Source organism: Danio aesculapii, chromosome 24, assembly GCF_903798145.1.
Source record: "Danio aesculapii chromosome 24, fDanAes4.1, whole genome shotgun sequence".
Taxonomy (NCBI): domain Eukaryota; kingdom Metazoa; phylum Chordata; class Actinopteri; order Cypriniformes; family Danionidae; genus Danio; species Danio aesculapii.
The window spans coordinates 25,080,426-25,095,003 of NC_079458.1; the positions used below are offsets into that span (position 1 = coordinate 25,080,426).

At 37.1% G+C, this 14,578-nt stretch overlaps 1 protein-coding gene across 2 annotated transcripts in view; it reads right to left on the minus strand.

The window, feature by feature from the left end:
* Positions 1-1,865: 1,865 nt before the first annotated feature.
* Positions 1,866-14,578, minus strand: part of sema5a (sema domain, seven thrombospondin repeats (type 1 and type 1-like), transmembrane domain (TM) and short cytoplasmic domain, (semaphorin) 5A) — a 298,541-nt gene continuing 285,828 nt past the window's right edge. The window contains exons 21-22 of one of the 2 annotated variants that reach the window (XM_056451158.1): positions 13,638-13,849; positions 1,866-3,139 (exon numbers count right to left, since the gene is read on the minus strand). In XM_056451158.1, the coding sequence (XP_056307133.1) occupies positions 3,020-3,139; positions 13,638-13,849 (332 nt within the window). In that variant the 3' untranslated portion in view covers positions 1,866-3,019. Of the gene's footprint in view, positions 3,140-5,225; positions 5,412-13,637; positions 13,850-14,578 lie in introns of those variants that run through there. The other variant, XM_056451159.1, reaches the window with a different exon arrangement.

Genomic DNA, 14,578 nt, shown 5'->3' on the forward strand with positions numbered 1-14,578 from the left:
TGGGTTTCCAGTGTTCAAGTGCTCCGGTTTCCCCCACAGTCCAAAGACATGTAGTGTATGTAAATTGAATAAACTATATTAGCTGTAGTGTGAATTGAGTGTGAGTGTGTGTGGTTGTTTCCAAGTACTGGGTTGCGGCCGGAAGGGCATCCACTGTGTAAAACATATGCTGGAATAGTTGAATGTAGCAACCTCTGAAATAGAGACTAAGCTGAAGTAAAATGAATAAATGGCCCTTGATAGCCTTCCATAATAAGTAAAGTATATTTATAAACTAACTTCAAGAGGATTTTGAGTGCTTATGATTGACCACGGCTGGTCCAGCATTAGCTATCATATGATTTACCAATCAGACGAATACAAAACCACATAAATAAACAGATTTTCTTACCTTTGTCATCTTCGCCTCGAAGAATACTTATGCGTCGTGTGATCGGCGTAACCTACGGTGCATGGCTTGCGCGTTGTCATTTATACTTCTGGCAGTGAGGTTTTTATACTCCTATTTGTCGAGTTTCTTCGCTGGTGTTTTGTTTTGTCTGAACGCTACTTTAATGTACAAGCGACTCAAAAACGAACCAGCGGACGTGCAACAACTTTAATTATAAGGTAAACACAAAACAAAAGTTTCCATCTGAAGCTCCTTCACTAGACTCCACACTTGGAAACACTTGCTCCATCGGGCTCGCACGGCTCTCGGTCCCACCCACTCTCATCAGCGCTACTAAGCCTACCAATCACAGAGCTTGCACTATGCGCCATTGCGACATGTAGTTACATTTTTTGAAAGGTGTGCGCAGTGCTTAATTTGTGAATTGCGAGGTCCGGAACAGATTGGGGTACCGGATCCGGCATGTTACCCGAGGATACAGAGGTGTTGAATGGATGTAGGGGATGGGGGTATGAGGGTTGGCGTGTACGAAAGTGAAAAGCGGGGGGTGGGGGTTCTTGGTGAGATGGTTGGGCGTTGGATGGCGGAGGGGTGTCGTGGACAAAAGTGGAGAGCGGAGGGATTTGTCGCGGATGAAAGTGAAGAGGGCTGGGGAGTCGCGGAAGAAAGTGAAAGTGAACAGCAGACAGCGGAGGAGGGCGGCTGAGGAGAGGGATCAGTAAAATGAGGTGCCGGATCAGATTTCAGATGTGCCGGATCCAGATCCTGCGTGTTCCGGCACAAATTAAGTCCTGGGTGTGCGTCAGCATCGGCAAGGGCTATGCGTCCACATGCCCGGCTGTGCCGGAGCATACACGTAAACTTGACAAAGAAGTATAAATCAGCCTTAATCCACAACAGGGCAGCACTGTCGCCTCATAGCAAGAAGGTCTCTGGTTCGAGTCCTGGCTGGGCCAGTTGGCGTTTTTGTGTGAAGTTTACATGTTCTTCCCGTGCTCACGTGGGTTTTCCTCCGGGCACTATAAGTAAATTAAATAAACCAAATTGGCACAGTATCTAAGTGTTTTAGTACTGGGAATTCACTGCATGGCCATGTGCGGGTGTAGTTGGCAATTCTCTCGTGGCGACCCCTAATATCCAAGGAATAGGCCGAGCGAACGAATTCAGGGGAGCTCTCGAGACCTACCCGAGACCTACCTCTCTATGAGCTCAGGGCTCTCTCCTGGGACAGCATGCAAAACACGCTTTATTATCAATCTTCAGCTAAGTGTGAACTGTTGAAATGCAATAAAACTAACACATTACTGCTCATCAGTCCAAGAGAAAATTGAATGTGTTTTGAGCACAACTCACTGGACAGTTCAATTATGAAAGTGTTGCAAATCATGCAAGAGGTCAATATTTGCAATAAGGCCCGGCTGACTAAATAAGTCAATTCAAGTACGTAACACTTAATAAATCGCACACACTGAGGTATATGAAGCAATTTTAATTTATGCACATAAAACAAGCAAACAAAGTTTTACAAGTAGAAAAGAATTAGTAGAAATCGGAAAAGTGAATTCCCAAGCACCTCTTCCAAGATGGATGGATGGTTAAGTTCATAAGTAAATTCATTCAGAAGTCTGAAAAGAAAATAAAGCTGAAATAGCAGTTTTTGTGCTGAAAAGCAGTTTGTTTTTTATATATAATACTTGTCTTCTCGTTAAATCTACTTAAACAACTAAACAAATAGAAACATGTTGATAATATTCAAATGATCAATGTTTTACATAAAAAGGTCCTGTAGTGTTTCACATTCTCTCTGTTTTTTGTTTGTTTTTTGCAGACCTTACACCAGACGAATGTTAATATGACAAGTCTCGTTTGGGTGACTGAACAGGGTTACTTTGAAACACTTCTCTTTTCTTCAGAATAGACTCATCTATAAAAGCTACAGACATATGCGTCATGAAAAGTGTTTTGTACAACAACAACAACAACAGAAAAACAAAACAACTAAAAACAAAACAGAGATTCCCACCACTGCTAAGAGCTCAACTAACAAGTGCCCCATACTGAGAGATACATGAACACATTCTTTGTTATCTACACATGGGTTGTATGTGTGTGTGTGTGTGTGTGTGTCTGTTGTGGCAAAACCTCATTTTAGGGCAGGCTGATGCACTGGAGACCACTGTAGGTCCTCAGTGAGGCACAGGGGCTTCTGATTCGGCACAGGAAACAAGGCTCCACCCACTTATGATGCAGGCCACGCCCACAAACACTGGAATGCAACCAACCATGCAAATAAATGAAGCGACGCTTAAAGAAAAAACACATTAGATGAGAATCATGCAAAGCGTCCATGTGTCATCTCTACAGCAAGAGTTTATCAGTGGTTGAATCAAATTGCCTGCTTTATTTGTCCACCGGAGTTCAATTTCATTCAGGGATGTCCACAACTGGAAAGCATGATGTCCTTGTTAAGTCTGAAAATGGTTCTGTACAGCGTTATTGGCCTTTGATGGTGAAATGGTCCAACATAAAATGTCTTTTTTATTTATCCGGGTGAAGAAAAAGAGGCAAAGAAAATATCACTAGGTGCTGAAGATGGTGGTGAAGATGACTGGAATCACAGATCCAGCTTTAAAAGTCGTCGTATGTGTTGACGTCAGTGAAATATGCGTTGGTATATGTTTTTCCTGCTAGCTGAGGGTTGAAATACTTATTTCTTTCCTCCAGGATCAAGTTATTCTTATTGAAAGCCTGTAAATGAGAGAGAGAACAAAGTGTTGTCAGAGATTTAAAAAAAAAAAAACAGGAATGGAGAATGCTTGATTTCTCTTTTTTTTGCATGGATGAACAGGCAGACTGTATTGGGGTTGTGGATCTAGGCAAAGAAATCAAACCACAAATCACTTGAAAAATGGAACAAAAGTCTTATTTTACGGCTGAATGATGGCCAAACCATGGAAAGGGTTTAACAAAAGACTGATCCACATGGTTAAATATACACAATGAACTTAAAATATTGGTCATAAAAGATCATTCGCAGGATAATAAAAGTGCAGTCAAAAAACAGAGCAGTCAAAATTTTATGGCATCAAGACAGATGGAAATGGCTAAAGAAACAAAGCTTTTCATTCCTTTTTTGGATTGTTTTTGCCACCCATACATAAAATATATATTAAAATATTTATTAAAAAACTCCTTGGCGATGTTAAATTGCGATGAAAATCTCAAACTTTGATGATTCGCCACGAAACAGGAAGTTGTTATAACTTAGGCATGCATTGTCCGATCTGCTTCAAAATTGACACGTTTGATAACAGTCCTGACTTGAACATGTTTACATGCCAATATCCAGTAACAGTTATAGCGCCACCTGCTGGCAACAGCAAATGACATGTTTTACAGTGTAACAAGCTCCTCCTACAAATTTTATCACATCGAATCCATGTTCTATTAGTTTAGTCCAAAGACCTTTGTGATGCTAAATTGTGAAGATATAGAGTTTTCGCCGAAAGGCATGTCCGTGGCGGACTGACAAAGTTCAGTGCTTTGCCATGGAGGAGGAAGTATTTATAACTAATAATGTCCGATCTGCCTGAAAATTCACAGGTTCAATGAGATTCCTTTCCTGAAGACATCTACATGCCAGTATCGAGGCACAGTCATAGCGCCACCTGCTGACAGAAGGAAGTTTGGTATAAATCAGTGATTTTCTCAGATTTTTCAATATATATCAGCTTAAATTATTATTGTCCACTGTTCTCTGTCATCCTAAGGCCACCGGACGGTGGTGAGCCCTGGTGCGGGGTCCTTTTCATCGCTGCTTGCAGCTTTAATTAGTCAATGTATTTACTAACATGAACTAAGTATGAACAATACTTTTAGAACATATGTTAATCATAATTCAATATTTACTAATGCCTTATTAAAATCCAAATTCATGCTTGTTAAGCATATGGCTTGTGGTGTTTCTTTGTTTCATGTGCTCTCCTGTCTATTGTCTAGTCCCACCCTCCTTGTTAACCCCTCAGTTCACCTGTTTGTTTGTTTATTATTTCTGTTTATAGTCTCCTCTTTTCTGTTGTCCTGTGCCAGTTTGTCATCGTTTATCGTCTTGTCCTATGATATCTTCCAACTCTGATCCCTGCCTGCCTGCTCAGTCAAGTTTGTTTGTTTATTTGTTTTGTTAATGTTTCCCCCCTCAGGGTAGTTTGTTTTGCTGTCTTTTTTTTATTATCAATAAAAACCCATCATTTAGTTCTGCACTTGAGTCCCCGTCCTTTCCCAACCTACAACCGTGACAGTTTTGTTCATTGTTTGTTCATGTTAGTAAATGCATTATGTAACATTAATTAATACAACCTTATTGTAAAGTGTTACCAAAATTAATTAAAAAAGTTTTAAATGTTCATTAAGATTATGGAATAAAACAATAAATGAGATATATTATAAAATAATATAAACATAAATCCTAACCTCAATGTTTAATGTCTAATCTTAAATGTTTATTAATATACTGAAATATTCAGTCTTGTTTAGATGATTCATAATGAGTTAAAAAACAATGGTAATCTCCTCTAAAACTCGAAAAAACACTAAGCCGAAACTGAGCTCACTGTGGGGTGGCAATAACAAGAAAGCAAAACAAGAATTTAGAAGAAAACATTAATCCGATTTACAAGGCATGACAATAAAAGAGACAGAAAAAAAAGCATGCTACAAAATGGTCATATACACAGCCATAATTACGACACTAATATTACACTGCCTTCTCACAAGCATGAGTATCTGTTCTGCAGGATGATGGGAAATGCAGACAGAAGGAATGGACGATCACACCTGCCACGTACACGAGGGTCAGGGGAAGGAGAAGGGATTCGCGAGGGGTCTGAGAGTCAGAGGAGAGGATGGGAATGCCGGTCAAGAGTTAGTAGAAAATCTCCAGGCCTCGCGCTACACCCGTGTTAGAAGACAAAGGCTGGCAAATGTGGTGCTCGTCCAAAGGCAAGAGAACGGAAACATCAGGCTGAAAAGAGGAATGAAGCACAATCATCCTCAGAGCAGCAGGAGGGACTACGCTCTCCACTATACGTGACGTTATCCTTTAAGTCAACATGAAATACCGTAGTTATCCTTTTTACTTCATGTACTGATGGATTTTGAAAGGAAAGAGAAATAAATGTTGATTTTATCCCCATTCCCAGAATGTTTGATAAACACCACATCTTTCAAACCAGAATTTGTGTTTTTTTAAATGTCAAATCCACGTAAAAGCACTGAGACTTTCTTATTGCCATTCATTATGTCAACATTTTCATTCCATTAAAGGGATAGTTCACTGAAATGTGAATATTTACTGAATTTCTATTATCATTTGTATACATTCACTGAATATTCACACAACCAAACACATCGGAGGCCCTGTTTACATCTGGTGTTAAAGGGGTAGTTCACCCAAAAAAAGAAAACTTGACCTAAATTCACTTACACAACTTTTTTTTCTCTTCAATGGGACATTAAAATAGAATTTTGGGAATTTTTCTCTTCAATGGGACAATAAAATAAAATTTTTAGCTGAAATAATGTTCACTTTCTTGCAGAGACTGATCGTTTCACTTTTTAAAATCTCAGTGTACTTGTAGAAGCCACAGTTACAGTAATCATTTTGCTTTGCCTGCATATATATTTTTGACTCTAAGGCTGCATTTACACTGTATGGTTCAAGTGACCCAATTCAGATTTTTTGTCCTTTGTGGCACAGATCAGATATGGCCCATGTACTTGTAAGCGGGTAAAAAGCACCTGGATTCTAATTTATTAAAATCAGATTCAGGTCTTGTTCATATTTGGAAGTTTATCCGATATGAATCGGATCTCGTGTCTGCAGTGTAAGCAAGTAGATTTTCACCTGTCAACGTGAGTCGCGTGTCATTAAAAACCATAGCGAATGACATAAAGTCTGTTGCTTTCATTTCAGAACTGACTTCAGCTGAGTCCCAAACCTTAAATCTTATATACTAGGCCAAAAAAGCTTTTATACTGTCATGTAGCATAAGTATTTAAGGATGTTAATGAGAGAGCGCAACATCCACCATGTAAACAATATTAACTAATATAAAACTATTGCATACAAAAACATGCATATATCACGCTATGGACATGGCATTAAAATCCCTACTGGTTTAGAAAAGCCTCAATTACAATAATTTGGACAACTGATAACTTTTCTGTCATAAACTATAGCAAAATAACTTAAAATATAACCCTGCAAACAGATTAAATACAGGAATGGAGAAAAAAGTGCTCTTTTATTATCAGCTGTCAGTCAGCGCCCGCTCTTTTTTTTCCTGTTCCTGTTTTGCCTTTTGCCGTGTAAATGCAGACAATCGAATATGAGTCACTTACTGTACAAAATAGGATGTAAGCAGGTAATGAAACGAATCAGATAAAGTCACAAAATCGGAAGTGACCATCAAGATCTGCAGTGTAAATGCAACCTAAAAGTTTTGACTAAATAGCCATTGACTTGCATTTTTTCAGAATCACCACAAACCACAGTTTCAGCTAAAATGTATTAAAAAAAAAAGTCATTTACATCTTGGGTGGCTTGAGAGTGTGTAAAATAACAGAACGTTTAAATTTTTTGGGGTTAATAACCCCTTTAAAATTTAATATAAATGCATTTTGGTCAAGGGATACATGTTCTCATTTACACATGCCATTTTAACCTGTCTTTCTGACCACTTTTCTGATTTCTTCATGGATGGGAGGATGTGTAAGCTTTTTCTGGACTATTGATCACATTATTTAAAATTAGTTCACAAGATTTACGTATCAACGTGAAAGCAAAAGACTGAAATCTATTGAGAGAACAGCTGAATTCATTTTTGCTATGACAGGCACAGAACAATGCTGACAGTCTTGGGTTAAAGTTAAAATCAGGACTGATAAGAGACAAGTTTAAATCATGTCTGGCTTTTGTGATTCATCCACATATTCAGTAATGTTTGAGAATAAAGCCAGTAGGTCGAGAGTAGAGCTGCACAATTAAATCACTATATTGCACAATATGGAGCCAGATCCGTCTAAAAAAAAAAAAAACCCAAAAAACAAAATGGTAACAATTGATAATAACTACACACTATGAATCATCTAAGTATTAGCAAATAGTGAATTCATTATCTGTTAAGCATTAACTCTACATTATTAAACGCTAGTAAGTAGTTTGTAACTGCAGCTACAAATGCTGTATTCTTGACTTAAACACATTTATAATGTGCCTAATAATTGTACTTTCATACTTTGTTAATGATTTATTTTTCATTACTAAATTAAGTATTGCATTATTTACAAACTAGTTATTTAAGCATAGTTGGTTGTTTTTAAAGATCATTCAGAATGAGTCAATAAATGATTAATAAACTATTTAAATTAACATTTATATATTATTATTATTATTATTATTATTATTATTATTATTATTATTATTATTATTATTATTATTATTATTATTATTATTCAGGCATATACTAATAGTTAAATTTGTATGTTAATAAATGCTTTATAAACTCAACTTCATCCAGTTTTGTGACCTAATCTAAAGTGAGGACTTTTTATGTTTTATAAATCCCTTATAAATGACAATTAAAGGCTCAGTTATATTCTAAACAGGAAAAAAGAACATAAGCGACTTTACTCATTTCTATTGGTTTGAAGATACACAAATAAAACTGTATCAAATACAAAATAAATCTTTGCAACCTTATCTAAAATAAAATGACTTTACAGTTTAAACATTGCATTCTATTTTATTGTTAAATTATTTTATTTATTTAGTAATGAAAAATAAATCCTTAACAAATTATGAAAGTACAATTATTAAGCACATTATAAATGTGGTTATAAGTCAAGAATACAGCATTTGTAGCTGCAGTTATAAGCTGCTTAATAACGTTTAATAATGTAGAGTTAATGCTTAACACATAATAAATTCACTAGATGCTAATGCTTATTAAATGATTCCTAGTGTGTAGTTATTATAGTGTTACCAAAACATTTACAATGTATGTTCCAATTCATAAATTCAAAACACAATTCATAAATACAACACACAATCTGTGAATTCAGAAGTAAAGATTCTAAATGTTTTTGCCAAATGAATTGGATTAGTGTAAAATTAATTGTGTTTTGAATTTGTGAATTGGATTTGTGTATTCATGAATCGTGTTTTGTATTTACAAATTGGATCTGTGTATTTTTGAGTCATGCAGGGCTGCGCCTGGTGAGTACCTGGATGGGACCACATGATAAAACTAGGTAGCTGTTGGAAGTGGTGTTAGTGAGGCCTGCAGGGGGCGCTCAACCTGCGGTATTTGTGAGTCCTGATGCCCTAGTATAGTGAAGGGGACATACTCTATACTCATACACTATACTCAGTGAGCACCGTCTTTCGGATGAGATGTTAAACCGAGGTCCTGACTCACTGTGGTCATTAAAAAATCCCATGACACTTCTTGTAAAGGCACTTCTCGCCCTTACCCATCATGGCCTCCCAATCATCCCTAGCCACTGAATTGGCTCTATCACTGTCTCTCCAGTCCACCTATAGCTGACGTGTGGTAAACGCACTGGCGCCGTTGTTCTGTGGCTGCCGTCGCATCATCCAAGTGAACGCTGCACACTGGTGGTGGTGTGGAGAAACCCCCTCTCATGATTGTGAAGTGCTTTGGGTGTACGGCCATACATGATAAATGCGCTATATAAAATACACATTACATTACATTAAATGTTTTGTATTTGTGATTTTAATTTGTGCCTTTATGAATTCTGTTTTGAATTTACGAATTGGATTTTGTAAATGTGAATTATGTAGTGGATGTATGAATTATATTTTGTAAATGTATTAGTTTTAAGACTGATCTGGCTCCATAAATAATTGCAGTTTCAATTCATTCATTCATTCATTTTCTCTTGGGCTTAGTCCCTTTATTAATCTTAATTTTACGCAGCGGATGGCCTTCCAACTGCAACCCATCACTGGGAAACACCCATACACTCTCATTCACACACATACACTACAGACAATTTCAGCTTACCCAATTTACCTATACTGCATGTCTTTGGACTTGTAGGGGAAACCGAAGCACCCGGAGGAAACCCACACGAACGCGGGGAGAACATGCAAACTCCACACAGAAATGCCAACTGACCCAGCTGAGGCTCGAACCAGCGACCTTCTTGCTGTGAGAGCGAAAGCACTACCTACTGTGCCACCATATCGCCCTGCAGTTTTCAATTAACTGCATTCAATTAACATACCTTTGACAATCACAGCAGTACGTTCAATTCAAATGACCACAAATATTCTAGGAAAACAGTTTAAAATTTGGATATGAACATCTACTTGGCAAGCAGAAATATTACTTTTGGACAGATAAATAACATTTAATACTTCTTAATTCGTGTTGCAAAGATTATGAAGGTGAGTTTTGGGGTGAACTGTCCCTTTAAATTACAGCACAAACCAGTTCTTTAGCTATTAGGTAACATTATTTTGGTCTATGGGTGCAATTTCAGAATTATTGTAACTCAATTTGTGTAACACCATTCAACCTTTAGAATAATATCCTGACGAATTATGCACAGGAATGTGTTTTGAGAAAGTAAATGCATGCAGGGTTGATTTTAATGTCATGTTGACTTTAAGGATCCTGTACTGGAGAATACTTACAATAACAAAATGATAGCATTCAGAAGAAGAGAAAAACAATATGACAAGTATGCTGTGCATGGCATTCATTTACTGTATAGCCTTGAAGTTTCATTCACTCTTGTCATCAGCAAAAAGCCAGGAACTTCTATAGTCTCATGAAAATAAAACACAGAATTATTTTCTATATTACCTTACGGTGCTGATGTGATGCTATTCTAGTGAAATGCATCCAGATGATGAAATATGAAACTTCACAAAAGTGTCTGAATAAGCAATAAGTCAAGAGCACGTTCTGTAATTAGTTATGAGTCTTGTACATTCAGATCTAATGGAGCCTTAACTGTCCTTCTGACTAAATGTGAAAAATGATGCTTAGCTTATTTTTGCTGTGCTTATGAAAAAAAAAGATCCATGTGCCTAAATCTCAAAGAATATTGCATAACTTTAGAGCATTATGTAATAAAAAAGACTACATTTAAGAGAAAATACTTTTGCAGCCCAGTAACAACAATAACATTCCCAGAAAAGTATTGACATGAGCTGCATATTGGTTTCTGATTTCATTTGAGACAATCTCACACAAACATAGAGTTACAAACTGAATCAAAACTTCACTTATGAGAAAGCAGTGTATGAATGTATGAATTGATTTAGACACAAGACAGAGTCGCACACACTCACACACAGGCCAAATATTGGATTTGTCATCTTATTTCTACAATACAGTGCATTACTGGCAACCACTTTTTCAGCAACACTGCTTCTGGAAGATTTTTCCATTCATTTTCCCCATATTGGATAAAAAAGTCTGAATTAAAATGTCATAAGTCTTGAACCAAGTCAGCCAGCTATAGGAAGAATCATAACAGTATACTAAAATACTAAGTCTGATTATAAAAAAACAAACAGAAAAAAACAAGATATTCATATTTTTACGAGGGAAAGAACTACAGACCCATGAAACATTGCAAATGACACATATAATACATTTTAAATGATGAAGAACTATTCCTTTTAAGTTGTTTATTATTGCTACAGCAATACAGTGTATATATATATATATATATATATATATATATATATATATATATATATATATACATATATATATATATATATATATATATATATATATATATATATATATATATATATATATATAATATATATATATATATATATATAAATCTCTGTAGACTGATGGCATTTCATTTCAAAATCACCTGTTTTGTCCACTTTAGACATTACACTGGAGAATCATTCAAATACTAGCTCTAATGTGAGTTAGTAACGGTTTCTGCTGTTCTGATGTCAGCTGTAGATGTGAAGGAATGGCAGAAGAAAGTAGTTCCTCATACAAACTCTGTGTTTGATTTTCTTTTTTACATTATTATGCCATGAAACTGTTGTATAAATGCAATATCACATACGAAGCAGTGCGATATGGCTGTATATTGTCACTGGTGGGACACTAACGCATGCCTATAATCAGTGCTGATTTACAGCCACATCGCACTGCTAGGAGTGTGATATTGCTCATACTGTATGGTATACCATTTTGACTATTTTGATTTGTTGTGCTTCATGGAAGCGGGCTGAGTTAAAATATCTTTTAAATATAGTTCTAAACAAAACTCTCTGATTGATGGAATTTCTACACTGCATCATGGGTAATGTAATTTCTGCACAAATTTAGCTATTGAATAAACTGAATAGAATAAATTGAATAACCTCCCAGCTCACAACAAGTTTGTCATTATAGGTTTATCATCTACTGCTCAAAATATTTTTTCAAGCAAGAATTGACAAAATTTGTAAATTTAAAGGAGACCTATTATGCCCTTTTTACATTATGTAAAATAAGCCTCTGGTGTCCTTGAAGTGTTTATGTAAAGCTCAAAATACCCCCAAAATATTTTTTTATAACTCTTAGAAACTGCCCCTTTTAGGGTTTGATCTAAATCGTGCCATTTTGGTGACTGTCACTTTCAATTAAAATGAAACTGTGCTCTTTGTAGGGTGGAGCTACAATTGCCTGTGTGTCAGCATAGTGGCAGATTCAATACAGAACAAAGGGCATGTACAAAGGGAAAACCTCAATCAAAGTGTTTCTGAAGTGTGAATATAAAAATAGAATTAAATAATTTTTACCACTATAAACTGGCTATATTCGCACACTGTTGCCACACAGCAAGGTACAAACCCCTTATAAAAGAGAATTTTCCATAATAGGTCCTCTTAAAAGTGTCTAGCTTATGGTGTGATACAATTTATGCTATTTTTTGCTGTATATTTTTAACTTAGTAGACAATCCAAACTGGTATATTTTTATTTTAGTACCCCACCAGGCACAGGACATCAACATGGCATCAGATTGACATTGTACCCTAACATCGTGAGGATGTTGTATTTTGTTTGGAAATAAAAATCTGGTTGACGACAAAACCCAAAGTCAGGAAGGTGTCAATGCCCAATGTCCAACCTTAAATCAACCAAATATCAACGTCTAATGATGCTACAGCTTGGAGTTTTGCGGACATTACCACCATGACATCAATCAGACGATTTTGGTTGCCATACCTGACGAATAAATGTCAGTATTTGATGTCAATATAATGTTGGTTTAAGATGTTCGAAACGCTCGAGTTCGAAAATCTGAACTTCAGCGGACATTCACGCCACGTTAACCAATCAAGAGCTTGCTCTTGAGGGGGCATGATTATGACGTAGCGCTTGTTGTTGGTGTCCCGGGGGAAAATCCTACTGCCTACACCAACAAAAGTTCATCAAACTGGGCTCGGCTCAGTCAGAAGCATCGCTGAAGCTTCCATCATTGAGGTTAAGTTTCTGGAGGAGTTTATGAATTCACAGAGCTGGATGCACCTCTGAAAGGATCTAGTGGACTTAGACACGGCTCCAAACGATTCAACGCTTCAACGCTTCAACGTTTTTCAGCCTTCATAAAGCACATAAACACAGTTATTCTCTCAATAAAATCCATGTTAGCCATTTAGCAATGAAGCTACAGTCACCGGGCAGACAGAAGCCCTGCCCATGACGCGAATCCGCATCTGTTGTGAAGTGAATTTGATGCACGAATGAAGCGGATTTGACAGGCGAATGAAGCGAGTTAACTCAAAATGTTCACGCATCTATTTACGCACGAATAGCACGATTTATCCACGTTTGCCGCGTCTGGTGTGAACACAGCATTAGACGCTGGCTGGACATTGAATTTTGGTCACCTGACATCACAGCCTAAATCTAACCAAATATTAACGTCTTTTGATGTTCTGTGACTGCTAGGATATTTTCGTGTTTTTAAAGTTTTGTAGTACAATTTAACAGTTTACCACACATTGATATTATTGTTATTTCCCTATAGTGGCTAATAAAACAGAAATCTTGCCCATTCACAGAAACATAGTTCTGCACTAAAAAAATAAAGTCGATAGAGAAAATGAATGCACTTTACACTTCCAGAATGAAACAGTTGCGCCCTATAAACAATATTAACAGACTTGATTGAACAACACCCACCTTAATGGCTTCAACTGAGTCGTACTTGTCCAGTTTGTTGATATGGTTGGTGATGCTGGTGTTGAGCGGGGCAGCAGAGATAGGATGGATGACCGTGGCATCATGGGATTGCTGCTGGTATCTCTGGCAGTATGTGTACACTAGTAAAGTCACCAAGCAGCCGAGTATGGAGCTGCTCAGACCCACAGCGATCATGTGAAACACATTGAAGTCTGGGAAGAGAAGCAAAATGCCGAATGGTTAAATGATCTGACATAAGCATGACGGTTGAACATTTAGGCATTGATCCTGAAGCCAATGGATATCAATTATCCATTACCCGAGCCAATTAAACACTATAGTAAATTACAGTCAGTATTGCTGTTGGCTTGTGAGTCTGTATGAACTGCCAATGATTGCGCATTTGCTTAATGGTTCCCAAAAAAGCACTGAGGTACATTGTCTCTCTAATCAGCATGCTGAACAGCAGTTTTGATGCACATTGGATAAATATCAACTAGAATTGTTAGTCTCTGAAATAATCAGTTCTGATTGGTCAGTTGTGCCATTTTGCAGTTGAATGAATTCATGTAGTAAATTCTGAATTGGCTCAATTTATTTGATGATCCTTCACAACCATCTTTCGGATGAGACGTTAAAAACGAGGTCCTGACTCTCTGTGGTCATTAAAAATTATGGCACTTCTTATTAAGAGTTAGCGTGTAACCCCGGTGTCCTGGCCAAATTCCCTCCATTGGCCGCCAATCACCCCCATTGATCAAATTGGCTCTATCAATGTCGCTTCACTCCACCAATAGCTGGTGTGTGGTGAGCGCATTGGCGCCGTTGTCCTGTGGCAACCATTGCATCATCCAAGTGGATGCTGCACACTGGTGGTGGTGCGGAGAGACCCCCTTCATGATTGTGAAACGCTTTGGGCGTATGGCCATACACAATAAATG